This window comes from Pipistrellus hanaki (genome assembly GCF_964339955.1).
Source record: "Pipistrellus hanaki genome assembly, chromosome: 5".
NCBI lineage: Eukaryota > Metazoa > Chordata > Mammalia > Chiroptera > Vespertilionidae > Pipistrellus > Pipistrellus hanaki.
Genome location: NC_140507.1, coordinates 49,960,809 through 49,977,476, shown reverse-complemented (window position 1 = coordinate 49,977,476; position 16,668 = coordinate 49,960,809). Strand labels below are relative to the sequence as shown.

At 35.9% G+C, this 16,668-nt stretch overlaps 1 protein-coding gene across 1 annotated transcript in view; it reads left to right on the top strand.

Annotated features, from left to right (window-relative positions):
• IQCM (IQ motif containing M) overlaps positions 1–16,668 on the top strand; it is a gene marked incomplete at both ends in the record, with an annotated part of 144,401 nt that overhangs the window by 27,064 nt on the left and 100,669 nt on the right. The window contains 2 exons of the mRNA XM_084885299.1: positions 3,146–3,290; positions 6,193–6,327. Coding sequence (XP_084741425.1) covers positions 3,146–3,290; positions 6,193–6,327 — 280 coding nt within the window. The remainder of the gene's footprint in view (positions 1–3,145; positions 3,291–6,192; positions 6,328–16,668) is intronic.

The following is a 16,668-nucleotide window of genomic DNA, read 5'->3' as shown; positions in this document are numbered from 1 at the left end:
AGCAGGAAGATAATTGAGAAGGATATTGGGCAGAGGACTGAGAACTAAACTCAGAAATAAGATCTAATGCATGTAGCTCCCAGGGCTCCAGCCAAATCCTGCATAGAAAGAGCCTCATGTAGATACTGAATCTGAGGTATTCTGGCCTCCACAAATCCTGCCCTTGGAAAATGGATATTGCAGCCATGGTTGCTCTACTACACAAATAGACTTCCCACTATTTTGCTTTTAAAAGCATTATTCATTTTGATTCAAAATGTGCATTTGGTGTAGGTAATGGATGAAGTTTCATCACGTGTCTGCATCCTAGCAACAGAGCAAGCTTGGGTCATGAGCATCTGATTTGTAGCTTCCAACTATAGGAGGTTTTTGCCTTCCACTAAGATTTATAGGGTGGGGAATATTCCAATAATGTCTGACAAATTATTATTAATTTTTTAATGAATGTGTTGAACAAAAGGCAGATTAAAATAAACATAGAAAATGTTATTATGAGTTGAAAGACATTAGCAAACATGAAGGATCTGCCTGGATTCTGTTGGCATTCAGATGGAAGGGAAAAGGAGAAGAGGAAAGTGGTGACATTATGCCAATTATTTTTTTCATTCAAGCAAATTAAGCATATTTCATTGATACTATTGATAACTAGTTGGTTGAGCCTAACATTTAAAAATTCCCGAGAAGAATCACAAATTTAAGCAAAGGTAAAAAAAAAAAATAAAATTATAAAAATAACCTTAAAGAATCACATGGAACAAAATAAATGACAAAAGCAAGAACAAGCATAAGCGTTATAAAAAGAAATATACTAGGAAAGAAGTCAGAACAAAAGTTCACAGAATGGGTAAGGCATACTAAGTGTAAGTAAATTATGAGGAATATAGTGTATAATTAAAACTGTGGGCTCTTTTAATTAGTTTCATTTCAAAACTAATTCTGCAACTTACCAGCTATGGGACCTTAGAAAAGTTATTTAAAGATTTTATACTTCAGTTTTATTCACTTGTAAAATGGTATGCAAAGCACATCAAAGGAAAGCTGACTCAGGGAAATCCATGACCTTTAAATACATTCTTACAAAATAGTGAAAATCAAAGTTTAGAACAGAGAAAATAGGCTAAAAGGGGAATTAATGATGATAGGTAGAAAAATTAATGAGCTAGAAAATGTAAAATGTGAAAATAACTGCATTGATAAATAAAAATGGAACTGGCTACTTAGAAAAAATTCCTAAAATAGATGAATATTTTATTTTTTTAAAGTATTAGTGTAGAAAATTAATATGCAGAAAAATATAGTCACAGATGAAAGATAAACTAAAGATAATTTGCACATATGCTAAAAAGAGATACTTTTTAAAATGGAGTTTTTAGATATCAGCATGAATAATCTGAAAAAAGTCCCTTGAAAACTAGGTAAAAGACATGAATATGCAGTTTTTAAAAGGAAGAAAATATAAGAATTTGAAGACCCAGAGTGTATAACTTCGGTAAAAATTGTTCATTACAGAATAATGCTTTAATAAAACTTTAATAGTAGCCTCATAGGGTGATGTTCAGATTTCTTCTTCTGGCTGGGTAGGCTACATATTATAGAAATTTGGACATCACCCTATGAGGCTACTATTAAAGTATCCATCACTGAAATCTCTATTCTGTGGGAAGTACAAAAATATGAAAACAAATTCAATGAAATTCTGTGAACTTCAGAGATTACCTCACTGTATAATACATGTATTTAACCAACATAGGCAAGAAACAATAAATGCATCTGTAAGCTAAGAAACTGAGTGAAATGAAAGGGACAAATTCAAACATATATATATATATATATATATATATATATATATATATATATATATATATATGGGCTAATATGCTAAGTGTCTGTCTGACCAGTCACTATGATTGATGTGCACTGACCACCAGGGGGCAAATGCTCAACGCAGGAGCTACTGTGATGTGCACTGGCTATTTGCAGAAAAATCACATTGTGGACCTGGCACTCACAAAACAATACTTGACTTCCCTCAAGTGGAATGCAGGCCCCGCCACCACCCCAGAGCAACAGCCCACCAAATTGCAGCTGATGCTGTGGAGACCCCATAGCATGAAATGAGGCCCACAATCCAGCCCAGCCCAGCCCAGAAATGGTTGCTGTGGATGCTGGATAATGATGTCACGTAGCAATGCCAGGCTTCCTCTCCCTATCAATGACTAGCTTTCTTGTAGTTTCTTCAGCCCAGGAACACGATTTGCTTTATAGCGAGGTTCAAACATTTCACCAAATGTCTGTGAAGCATTTTTCCGTGCCTCATCTCATTTGATCCTCACAGAAGTCCTGGAGTAGATAGGAGACTGGGGAATCCTATTTTCTTTGTATTAGCTTGAAAACAGATATTTAGAAACCTTTGAAACTTGACCTGACTGAAAAGAAGTAAGAACTGGTGGACCTGGAAAATGACTTCACGTTTTCTCAGTGTGCAGAATATAGTCAAACACTGCTTCAGTTAAATATTTTACCCTTTGTTCTCCCTATGTGGTCTACAAAATAATCTGCTTTGCATTGATATTTATTGCTCTGTTGCTGACAATTACATGAAAGAGAATTTGGAGTGCTTCACTGGGCTGGAAAAAATTTAGTTAAATCAGAAAGCAGGTCTAATTAAGCAAGTTTATCTCTATATAAAGCTCTTACTGGCGCCAATCACATGCATATGTTTCCATCTGTCATTGTCTATTGTGAATTTGATTGATATTTCTAATATAAAGGGTGAATAGCAATATTAAAATATTTCTTCTAATTAATTTCCTTTCAATGTGTACGAGTTCATGCACCAGGCCACTAGTTAAATATAAGAGGCAGAAATATATAAGGATCTTGCAGAAACAGGTTTGGCTGAGTGGATAGAGCGTCGGCCTGTGGACTGAAAGGTTCCTGGTTCGATTCTGGTCAAGGGCATGTACCTTGGTTGTGGGCATGATCCCAGTAGGGGGCATGCAGGAGTCAGCTGATCGATGTTTCTCTCTCATCAATATTTCTAACTCTCTATTCCTCTCTCTTCCTCTCTGTAAAAAATTAATAAAATATATTAAAAAAAAAGAAATATATAAGGATCTTTACTGGTCTTGTTGTTATTTTATAGGCTATGTATCATGGACCAAGTTTGAGAGCAGTTATAAACATGTATCACAGACTAATCTATCGTATTAAACATCGACTTGGTCTTTTGAGGACAAGACAAATTACAGATTTTGGAGAGCTAGAAGAATGGATGGATAGAAAAAAATGTAAGTAATGAAGATATTTCTGAGTAATACTCTTTTATGGATAATAATTTTATATTCCATAGTCTAGTATGAATGTACAGATATATTAATCTTTATTAAAATAGTACCTTACAGTTATTACACTGACGTCTTTTCCACTCACTTTATGTTTAGCTACTGACTTTAAAATCACATATTCTTTATCTAAATGCCCCCACTATTTTTACTCTGTCTTACCTTTATTCCCCCAAATTTTGTCACTAAACTCATTTTTAATTTTATAGTTTTGCTCATTTTTCTTCATTTTACTTTCTTTCCATTATTTCTCCTCCTTGGCTTATAACTGCAGATTATAATATATATATATTTTTTGCATCTAAATATAACCTTTTCAATTTGAGGGGAGCGGGGAGACTACACATAAAAAAAAAACAAATGTGGTTATATTTTCCAATCTGGACTCTGGTAGTTTCTAGCTGAGAATTTGGGAAACATCTTAAAGAAAATGAGGGAGGAAAAAATGCTCCCGGCAGAGGGAGAAGAAGGATAAAGACTGGAAGTTGGATGCAGTTACTGTGGGATGAAGCCAGAGGACTAATGGATAGAGTTTGTGAGCCAGAGCAGAGCAAACTGAAACTGGAGAGGTAGTAGGGAGTGGGACACTGGTTGTATCAGGCTTTATAGACCCCTGGATTTTACCTTGACTGAGTCGTGAACCAAGGACTGTGGCTCAGTTTATATCTGAACACATCACCCTGGAGGATTTTTTGAGGATAGGTTGACATGAGGCAAGAATGTCAAGAAGTCAAGTTGACATCAAGGGTGCTCTGTCCAGCATAGGATCTAAACAATACAAGAACATTAGCTGAAGGAATGATTCCAAAGCATCCATTTGCATTGAGGTCTAAAGTAACTCAAGAGTCCATAGAATTTTCAAGTTGTCATCTGTCTTCATGTTCTTTAGAAAATTCTCCATTCTTTCCATATTCTGGTTGCCAGTTAGGTTGATATTTGATATCTGACAGATGGCCAAGCACCTTTTAAGTATCTTTTAGTGAGCAGAAAATTTCATTAATTGTCATGATTTAAGTTTTATATGGACCCTCATTTCACCTATGTGGAATATTAATTCTGCTAGTATGTTGCCAAATGTTTGTTTTGGGGGCCTAATTCCAGGTTAAAGACATCATTCTCTATTAATAGAATTAAAAACCATAATGTTAATATGTGCATCAGTCTGATCTAGTGTGAGACATATAAAATGGATTAATACAAGGAAAAACTAATAAAGGCATATGTTACCTCAAGGAGAAATATATTTACTTTAACATAAAAATAAAAAGTGATGTTCCTTGTGTTAGTTTGGCTTTCTCTAGAATCAGACCCTGAGACAAGAATTCAAGTACAACAAACTTATTTGTGAGTTGATTCCAGGAAATACTGTTAGTAGAATGGGGAAGTGAGACAGGGAAGGGATGGAAGTAAAAAAAAAAAAAAAAAAAAAAAAGACTTTTATTAAGCAGATTATCATGTGGGCAACTGGAGCTTAATTCCTCTAGAGAACAGTGCAGCCAACTTGCCTCACCTACGGGGTCTTTGTCCTTCAACTACTCCAGTCAGTGGTTGTGGGGCTGCTCCAGTGAGAAGCTCAATTTCCTGGAACTTCTGCCTTGCTCCTCAGGTGGGCAGAGCAGAGTCCAGCAGCCAGAGGGAGCCCTTAGGCCATGAAGTACAGATGCTAGCAATGAAAAGTCAGGTCTGCATGCACAGAAATGTAAGGCACAAGGCTATATGGAATGAAGCATCAATAGCAACTGCTCTAGTTAGCTTATTTGAAATGAGAGGAAAAGTCATAGATATATCAACTATGAACTTGCTGCTGTGATTCAGGATCTGTAATAGCTACTCATTTAGGCAATCACTAAATACTGCTTGAATTTGTCAATGTCTCATGACTGTCCACCTCAAATGAATGAATGAATGAAGGTACAGAAAGTTGAAGTCCATATGTTGAGTGCCAAGATGACACATTAACTTTTGTTAGAAACCTCTCTGGTACCTTTGTCATCCAGGCATCCAGAGTGCACATTTTCAGAGCTAAACCTACTCTGAATCAAAACCCATCATCCTGTAAACACTAGTTAACAATTAGCTTCTTGGGCTAATCCAGAAACCTAAGAATGGAGTCTATCACCATTTCGAAAAGAAAAATAAAATGTTTATGGAAAACCACACTTACAAAATGTATGTGTCAATCTCTTGGTCCTTATCTAACCCCTGAATCATGCCATGTATGGGAGATAGGTGAGTGGTTTTCTGTGGTAGGCCTGAACTAGCAATAGCCAAGTACCTTAAACTAGGAAGTAAGAATACAGGAAGACAGCAAAAAAGTACACATCATTCCACTTAGGGGCCAAATCAGAAGTAGAATATCAGTTCAAAGTAGAATCAGAAATTAAAATAGTTAGAATGTGTAGAAGTAAAAAAAAAAAAAAAAAAAAAAAAAAAAGCTGAAAAAAATCAGGGGACCTAATAAGCAATGAATACTGAAGTGAGTCAGCAGAAGTCAGGCCCTTCCTCCCCACACCCCCTCCCAGAAATGCTGACCTGGAAGCTGTGTCTTATGATAAAGTTTGAGCATTCATCTATGAAGGGTCTGTAGACAACTGTCATGTAAACCAGGCCAAAGGACACCAGTGTTCTCTTTGGGGAAGCAAATCCAAAATTATCTTCCTTCTAACCGTCTGTAGGAGGTTGACACAATGTTTCTCTAAGAATGGAGGCTTAGCACTACACATACTACAAATAAAACTGGGGTTAAATTTCCTTCAAATCCAGATGAAACTTTTAGGTGGTTTGTAATTGATATATTACTTGTAAAGAAAATATTTTCTTCGCTCTCCCCCCCGCCCCTCTTTTTTAGTCTATGAAACGATGTTTGCTAAGAGAGAAGATTGGCAAGGATTAGAAAGAAGTGAGCTCCTTAAGTTCTTCAGTGACTGTGGTCATTACCCAACAATGCAGCAAACTGAGCAGGTGTGGGACCTGGTCCATACAGGCAAGTCGTTTCTCCATTGTCCACCCCGCCCCCCGCTCCCCACCGCCCCCTCTTTTCTTTGTCTTTTCTCTTTTTTTCTTTTTGTCTATCTCCTCCCTTGTTCTTTCCTCCCTTCCCTCTCTTTTATTAAACGTATACACCATTTTTCTCAAACTTATTTTTTATCTGATTTTAATATATATATGAAAAAACAGATTTAAAGTTTAAAAGACGTTCATACAATGAACTTTCTTGGGTGGACGGAAGAGGTGAATTTTGCTCTTTAAGCTTTTAATATATCTTTTGCTATAAGCTCCATCTGAGCGTATTTTAAACCACTGTATTTTAAATAATGATGCTAATAAGCTTTCTCATAGATAGTTATAGTTGGTACCAATGAACATAAATGTTTACACAGTGTAAACTATTTCAATGTCATCGTTTTTATAGTAATATAATAGTTCAACGTAATAGAATTTTATAGTTAGAAAATAAGTAAAGGAACAGGTTGTGTTGTATGAGACTAAGTGGAGTGACATTTCTCCCTTCTCTACTAGCAAACACTAGTAATGGGGTATAAAATTGTCATTGAGATGTGAAAAACACTATGAATTTTCCTTAACTCCTTGAGATAATTCTCAACTTTTCTTTCTATGTTCATACTAATGATATGGCTTGCTACCACAGAGAGGATGCACAGAGGTATCCACAACTTAATTGAGGGGGGTGGGGGAAAGGTAAACAAAGGTATGATGATTTTTTTTTAAACGGAAGAATAGGGCTCACGTGCTCATAGGAAGGTGTGATTCAGGTCAGAGTGACAAGGCTGAAGAGGCATTAGAGGGTTGAAGTTCTCTTCTTTCATTGGTTCTTAGTGTAAATTTACCTAATACTTTACCTGTGGACTTTGCTTGGCTGTACTGTATCCCTCGGATGTAGAATGCTTTTCTAGACTCTTAATGAACATTTGTTCACAGTCGAGCAGAAGCATCCAAATCACTTTGTGCTTCCGTGGTCATGATTAGGTGGTTTGTTCAAGTAACTTTTTTTTCCTGGTGATAAAGACATTGCATGTTTATTATAGAAAATTTGTGATACGAAAAGATAAAATTGCTAAGAAATAGCAATTACTGACAGTTGAAGTCTATCCATATTTTTCTGTGCATAAGACATTGTTTTATGAAAATTGAGATTATTTTTTATGTGTTTGAAAATCTGTCCTTTTTTGCTTAGAAATACTCATAAGTTTCCAAGCTATAAATGCCTTATAATAATCTGTCATATGGATCATCTATAATGTATTTACTGTTGTATATTTAAACTATTTCTATTTTATAATGAATAATAATAAAATGAAAAAGTTAAATATAGCAAAATTGAATTAAGCATTTTAGAAACATACTGATTATTGTTAGTAATTGAAATACAAGCTTTTCTTTTTAAATTAAGTTTTATAGATATATTTTCTCTGCTTGTTATTTGGGAGTATATCATAAAGGCTTAGATCTGGAGCATGGCTTTGAAATTAGCTTTCCTGGGTTTAATTCCTGGCTCCACCATTTACTAGTTTTTCCTGGTGATAAAGACATTGCATAATGTCTTTGGATAATTTATCTTTGATAAGCCTTATTTTGCTCAACAATAAAAGGAAGGTAATACTATCTTAGTCATTGGGCTGTTGAGTGGTTTAAATAAAATAATTCATGGGAAATGTGTTTTCTATTATAAGTGCTCAATAAATCTTTGCTACTGTTATTCTTAAATAATTTTAACTATACTTAATTAAAAATAAATTTTAATAACATTTTGAAGGTATTAAAAATATTGAACCTAATTATATAATGACTCATTTAAAAATGTTTTTATTGATTACATAGAGAGGAAGGAAGAGGGAGAAAGAAATAGAGATATTAGTGATGAGAGAGAATTATGGATCAGCTGCCTCCTGCACCCCCCTCCACCCCCACTGGGAGATAAAGCCTGCACCCAGGCATGTACCTTGACCGGGAATCAAACCACAATTTTCTGGTTCATGGACAGATGCTCAACCACTATGTCACATAGGCTGGGCTATAATGACTCATTTTTATAAAGGTTATTTATTAAATGTCATCTATTGATTCACACCCATGTCATCTCTTTTTACTATCATAACGACCTGTAGAGGAGTAGATACACTCATTCATTTATGCTCATTTTTACAAATGAGAGAACTGAGACTTAGAAAGAGACTTTTATAAGCTCATTAATAGAGCTGAAACTTTTTCCTGGTCTCTTCAAGTGAAGTTCAGTGCTCTTTCCATTTCACTATGGGAGATACTTTAAAAGTCAATGTTATGAAAAATGAATGATTATAGGATTTTTTACAGCAAGTACTCCTGATATTTTGTAACTAGCTTAAGGCCTTGAACTATAGTAGGTTTTCTGTGAATGATTGAGTCAATTAAATTGCTCATAAAAACTAAAATTTTCAAAGGAAAACTTAGTTTAAAATCATATAGTTTTATTATAATGCCTAAATTTGGAAAGCTTTGATTCCCAAATTTAGGCATTATAATAAAACTATATGATTTTATCATTTTAAATATATGTCCAATTTTGTTGCTCCAACCTGTTAGAAAAAATATTTTGGTGCATAGAAAACTTCATTTAAAATGATAATATTCAATAAATAATGGAAAGAAAAAAAATTATGGAAAATGGAGTTAAATTAATGGTGTTTTTTTACTTGTTTCTGGAATATATTCCATTTTTAAGAGAATCTGATTTTATGCATTTTAGGTTGTCAGTCATCTTCATTCATAATGACTTCTTTGATTATGATAATAGTTCCAGATGTGCAACCTACGCATTTTTTCATTCAGTAGAATATTTCATCTAATGCATATGTAGTTAATTCTATTGATTAACTTCTTCAGTGATGACACCAAGTAGGTCAAATTTCTAAAATTGCATGTATGTGTTCAGGCATTTTTAGTCTTTTTAAAATTCTTTATTCTTATCACTATGGTAACAAAAAGAATTTGTGACTGGGGACATGATTTTCATCTGAAAATCTTCTTGTGGAAGAATAAAACTTTAGGCTGCATGTAAAGGCTGATCTTAAAAGTTGGAAGTTATGCAAACGTGAGCATTTTTACTTGACATTCATTTAATGAATGAAACTGATAACAATAGAATAGCATATCTGAAAGTATGGAAAATAACACATTGTTGTTCTAATTTTGCAGCATGTAAATAGAACTTCTAGTTTATTTTCTGAGTTACAGTGAACAGAAAACAATCATGAAGAGAAGTCTGTTTTGACTATGCAACCCTAGACAAAAACAAACAAACCAAAAAATCCCACAAAATTTAAAAAAACACATAAAGTACCTGATGTATTATATACACTGAGTGGCCAGGTTATTATCTCTGAACGCATAATAATCTTGCCACTCATATGTTAGTGGCCCGGTACATGAATTTGTGGATGTGTAGGGTCCGGCCAGCCTGGCCAGAGAAAGGGGACAGGGGCATTTGGCTGGCCTGCCTGCTGTTTGAATTCCTGGTCGAGGGGACAATTTACATATTAGCCTTTTATTATATAGGATATACACTGAGTGGCAAGATTATTATGTGCTCAGAGATCATGATAATCTGGCCACTCAGTGTATATAGTAGAGGCCTGGTGCATGAATTTGTGCGCTAGTGCAATCCCTTGTCCTGGCCTGCAGGATTGGGCCAGAACCGGCTTCTCCTACATCCCCGAAGGAGTCCCGAATTGTGAGAGGGTGAAGGCAAGGCCAAGGGACCCCATCGGTGCATGATTGGGGCCAGGGAGGGATAGTTGGCCAGCTGGGGAGGGACTGCGGGAGGACTCAAGAGCATGTCTGGCTCATCTTGCTCAGTCCTGATCAGCTGAACCCCAGCAGCAAGCTAACCTACCAGTCAGAGCATCTATTCCTGGTGGTCAGTGCACATTATAACAACTGGTCCACTGATCAACTGATAACCCCTGGTGGTCAGTGCACGTCATAGCGAGTGGTTGAGTGGCCTTAGCATATCATTAGTATATTATGGTTTGACTGGTTGAATGGGTGACGGGAAGCCCGGACACATAACATATTAAGCTTTTATTATATAGGATGAAGAAACTGGCCTGAGATGGACTGTGAATTATTTTATACTCCCTGACTAGTTAGTGGCAGACCTACTGTATTTGGGCCTCCTGCTCTTGGGAGCATACTTTTTTTTAAACCACAGACAACACTGCATTTTCTGCTGCATTCTCATGATGTAGCTTTATGTTATTAATGGGAAGCATATCATGATTTTCCCTTAATTTAAAAAATATGAACAGGTACTTTAACAATAAAATTTTAATTATGCAGGTAAAAGATTAAAGAGGATTTTAAAAAGATAGTATTCCAGGGTAAAAGAAATATGAGACACTGGGAAATTCTAATGGTAAATAATAAAGTATTAGAGGTAACCTATTATAAAAGCCTTATTTTAAATAACTTCTAATAAAAAATTAACACTTTTTTTACTGTAAAAATTTTGAAAATACACACTGAAATGAAGAAATGAAAAACACTGGCAATTTGATTTTCCAGAATGACATGAGGTAACTGATTAGGGGCCAACCAAAACTGATAGCCAGGTCTTCTAAGGATCTTTTAGTGCCACCATTAACATTTGGAGGAAGTCTCTGACTATCTGTTTCCTTTTTTAATTATGCAGATGTAATAAAAATGTGGTCACTCTCTATAGTTATGATGATGCTACAAATATCAGTCCATGAATTCACTGGAGGTGCTTTTTTTCTAGCTTTCATCTTCCAACATTTAATTTCAGTTCATTTGGCTTTCATTCTCTTGTTTTTATGACTGTGGCTAAGTAAGGATGGGGAAATTTATATAATGACATAGTATGTGAAGTGTCCACTTCATCTGCAATATCAGCCCATTTGCTTGGGCTGCCCTAACAAATACCACAGACTGGCTGGCTTACACAAATGTGTGAGGGTCATGGATCACTTCGTATTTATCAAACTTTGGGGTCATTGAAGATTTTGGATCTGTAGATTAATGCTTTTCACCAAATTTGGCAAATTTTCAATTATTTTTGCACATTTTTTTCTCTTTTTCCCTTCTAGAATTTCTATTAAACTTATATTTATTTGTTTTTAATCCTCACCCTAGGATATTTTTTTTCCATTGATTTTTAGAGAGAGTAGAAGGGAGAGGGAGAGACAGAGAGAAGCACCCATGTGGGAGGGAGACACATTGATTGGTTGCCTCCCACATGCCTCTAATCAGTGCTGGGAGCCTGTAACCCAGGTACATGCCCTTGACCAGAATTCAACCAAGTACCCTTGAGTCCATGGGCCGATGCTCTATCCACTGAGAAAACCCAGCTAGGATTAAACTTATTATAATACAGTTAATCTTATCCTAGAGGTCTCAGAAACTATTTAATATGTTTCCCCCTATAAAAAAAAAAAAGCAGAATTTTTTTCTTTTATTACTTGTATAATTTTATGCTTTATTTTAATTTTTTATTACCATTTATCTCCTTTATGCCTTCTTCCACTATGCCCCCACCCCCACAATTACCACACTGTTGTCCATGTTCATGAGTTCTCTCTTTTTAATCTGTCTTCAGGTTTCAGTTTCTTCCTTTAGCCTTCTCAAATCTATTGCTGAGCCCATCTTACAAATTTTTCATTTTGTTGTTGTATTTTTCAATTATAGAATCCTATTTAGTTACTTTTTAATAGATTCTATTTCTCTTGATAATTGTATTTTTGAGTAGTTGTCATGCTTTTAATTTTTATTTAAATTATTTAAACCTATTTATAATAGCATCTTTGAGGTCTTTGCCTGCTAAATCTAACATCTGAGACAATTTACGTCAGTTTTTTTTTTTTTTTTTAATATATTTTATTGATTTTGTACAGAGAGGACGGGAGAGAGATAGAGAGTCAGAAACATCGATGAGAGAGAGTCATCGATCAGCTGCCTCTTGCACACCCCCCACTGGGGATATGCCCGCAACCAAGGTACATGCCCTTGACCGGAATCGAACCCGGGTCCCCTCAGTCCCCAAGCCGACGCTCTATCCATTGAGCCAAACCGGTTTCGGCAATTTACGTCAGTTTTTATTGACTGCTATTTTCCCCTGAGTATCAGTTACATTTTTCTGTTTATTTGAATGATTCATTTTTTTTTAATTGTTGAATACTAGATATTTTAGACAATGGCTTCTCAAGAAGTCATCTCTGATCTATATAACACAGTTGTCAGCCTATGATTAAACATAGCATTTAGGAAAACACCTTGAGCCCTTAAGGTTTCTCCCCTCTGCATACGTACATGTGTGTGGGTTGGAAAGCATGTTCAATATGCAGTTTTATGCCTGCCTCATATTTTATGTTCCACCGGCACTCTTGGGTCTTTCCTGTTCATTCCCCATTGTTTCCCAATGTACTTGGGATGTGCATAAAGGTTATAAGATCTTCTATGACCTTCTCACTTCCAAAAGCTGCCAATTACATTTCTGGCTGGCTGTTGTTGAGCCAACTTAGACTGAACCTCCAGCTAACAGAGCTTCAGCTTCTTTCCATTTATTTTATATCAAATATGTTATGAATACTGTCAATTCCAATAGTGTGGTTTATTTTTTCCCACTATCACCTCCACCTCACTAGTGAAATGTGTGTTTAAGTTGTACTGCCATAACGTCTTTGGCAGTCTTTGACATATTTGTTTTATATACCACTAGATCATTTTAGAAATGTCTGAGGCTTGGCCCGCCTTCTCTGATGGGTCTACTGTTAAGGACCCATGAGTCCACAGACTCTTTCTATGCATTACAAATATGTGACAATTTTTGTAGTTGTATTTATAGCCCTTGTTTTAGTAAAATGCCACTTTTTTTTCTAGTATTTTAGTAAATATTCTGTAACGCTTTCAGCCACTTGAGGTTTAAAAGCATATTCTCTTCTCTAATTGATAATTTCAGGAATATGTTATAAAGCAAATGGAAATGCATTAGCCCTACTAAGTGAATGCCTTTCTTGATTGTGGCAATCCAGAATATTTTTCAATAAAATTGTTGTGGCAGATATATTCAACCGACATTTTTGGAGCACTTAACATGTGCTGTGATGTGTAAGGTGGTTCAAAGCCTCAGAGTCCTCTTAATAATTGGCGGGACATACACATGTATAACTAGAAACATACAATGTTGTAAATGCTTACACATTCACACATGCATCACACATATCACACATGCTAAGATGATACAAATATTAATTATGTGTTAAGCTTAGAAATTAGAAAAGGTAATATAGAATGTCTAAGACTTGAATTAATCATTGTAGGATGAGTTAACTAGCTAATAAAAGAAAGACAGGGTTTAATAGAGAAACAACTGTGGGCAAAGCAAATCAGAGTGTTCAGGGCTGTTGTTAACACTGTATAGGGGGAAATCTGTGTCTGCTGTGGGTAACTGGAGAGAGCAAGATGTTACTAAAACTGCTGACTAAAAGATGCCAGATCACTCATTGAGATCTGTGGTTGCTTTTCCCTATGGGACTCTTCTTGTTTTGAGTCCCTTATCACCTGTCACCTGCCTATTGGAAATGGATGTTTCCAAATGCACAATGCAAATTAGGTTTTGGATACAAGTCAGTTTTGTGTCAGGAGGAGCTATTTAAATACTTTCCCTAGAGCTTTCATACCCCTGAATAAACTAGAGATCAAACCCTAGGGGCAAAGAGCAATCCTGAAAGATATGTCTGTCATCAACTTGCTTCCGTCACCTAATCCAAGCAGCTGCTCCTACAATTCTGCCTGCTTTCTGCCCTAATACTTTTTAAAAGATGGTTCTTGACATTTTGTCTCGTCTTACATTATGCAACTCTGTTAATGCTATCTTGCACCTGAGTCATGGCTGTGCAAAGCCTGGGAAGGCCTATGCTAATGACGTGTTCTGGGAATGATCGTGGCCCGGGAGAGACTTTCCCCTTTCCCCTCTATCCTGTCCTCCTAAAATCTTGTGAGTTGTTACTCCAATTAGTGAGCTACTCTAATCAGCCATTCTGGATTGTTGTTCTTCAAACCTTTGAGTCTTTTACTATCTGGGTTAAAATATTTGTACCATTGTTGTATAAACTGCACAGAGAACCTGATTAAATCTTGTAATATTACTTAACATCAGCTATTCTTCTAAAGCCTGTCTGTTTTCTTTAAGTAGAAAACAACCATCTTTAAGAAACAGCAGGTATAACTTCAATAAAGGTACAATTTCTTTCATAAGTTTGTTAGCGAGGCTTTAGGCTCCTTTTGTTAGGTCGCTATTTCTTGAAATCCCACACCCAATACTCCTAATATTCAGAGCCCCACCAGCAAATCTTTGTTTTAAATGATTAAATTATTATAATATAAGGAATATAAAATCCCTGGTGAGGACAACTTGGTTATTCAAGTCTCTGATAAATAAAAGAAGCAAAATATTTCATTAGAAATTCTTGTGAAATGCAAACTTTTAGGTTATAGTACATTTATTCCAATCTCATAAACATAGCATTAAAGAGGTGTGTGTGTGTGTGTGTGTGTGTGTGTGTGTGTGTGTGTGTGTGTGTGTGTGTTTTATGGCATTTCACTTGATCTGGAATCCTGTTAATTCCGTAAAGTGAAAACTTCCAAAGGGCTTAAAGTCATTTTCAGCCCCCATTTCTAATGATCATATTCTCATAGCTACTGATTTTCTTGGTTGTAACCAGATTTTGTCATTGCTGATAACTGCAAGCTTCCAACAGCTTTCTTTGAAGCCTCTTAATCTCTGACCACCTCATCATCTCTTTCTGGTTCATTTTTTTTAGTTCCCCTTCTTTGATAAATCTGTAACCACATGGGGATATTCACTCCATTAACTTTACACAGTGTTCATAACCCGTCACTCCATGCACCCCTGCATACATTTTTTTAGCTTCCTTACCCTCCTCAGACATATTTTCTAAGAGGAGCCAACTTTCTGTTTCATTCAAGCACAGGAACATGGCATGGCTGAAGAAAAACTCATCACTCTCACTTATTTTACTTTCATTTTCTTTTCACAAATATCAGTAAGACCCTCAGAACTGCCAGGCAATTTTATTCCAGTTTTTGAGTTAATTGAAACCCCTCCTCTCTCAGATTATATTCCACATGGTCTTTGGCCTTCCTCAAACTTTAAACACCTGTCTGTCTCCTCAATCTAATGACTATATCTCTAATGAAATTGATGTAGCAAATACAATTAGAAAAGACTCCATTATCTTCCTATCTCTCAGTCTATCACCCTCCCACCATCTACACTCTCAGAACCTGCTTTTCTTCCTCTTGCGATGCGTCAATTCAAAAACTGTTGCTATTGGGGTATGAAGGAGATTTAATGCTCTTACAATGCTTCTTAACTTGGGCACTGGGTACACAGGTATTCATTTTTCTTCTTGTTTCTTTTTTACATATCTGAAATGCTTAAAAATGAAATGTAAAGAACTCCACTTTCTTTCTATCACATGCAGAGTAACAATGATACATTTCTACCTTCCTGCCTCACTTTAGACCCCTCTCCCTCCTGCTTCCGCTACTTAAGTTGATGACTTTCCTTTTTGAATCCATAAAATTCCTTGAATTTCCTGTTTTTTCTATTTAGCACATTCTTTTTTCATGGATCACTTTGTAAGAGTTTGACTGACATCAAGTACCATTTGTTCAAGAAAGGCCTTTTCTGACGTTCTCTTTAAAAGACCTCACTCTCCCCACTGTCCTCTGTCCTCAATACTTCTTTGTCTTCCATATTTATTTTCCTTAATTCCACATGTCTGTCTGATTTCATATTACACATGTATTTGTATGTTTATTGTCTCTCTCCTTAACTTCCTTGCTGATTTCCAATAGGTTAAGGACCTCATCTTACTTGTTCACTGCTATGATCCAGTTCATAGAATAAAAATCTTGTATAGGACCAAGGAAGGATGATGTCACAGCCATGTGACTGTAACACATGTCAGAGATATGAAAGGAAAATCTTCCCCACTTTTCTCTAAAATTAATGAAGGAGGAAAAAATGAAAAAGGTAGCATATTTTCATATAATCACCCTAGAGATGATTAAAAACATGTTATTCAGTTGCCTTGTCTCTTGTCTTGGGGCCAAGAAAGTTACCCTTCAGAGCTTTCCAAAAGCTCTTCTCCAGGAGATCCTGTGGAAGTCCTCTAGTATTGCCCAGGTAATGATTTCAGTTTGTGGGGGAATATGATTACAAGCATGAGGCATTTCTTATGGACCTATTGCTGATGTGTTACTATGCAGGTATTGAGGATGGCCA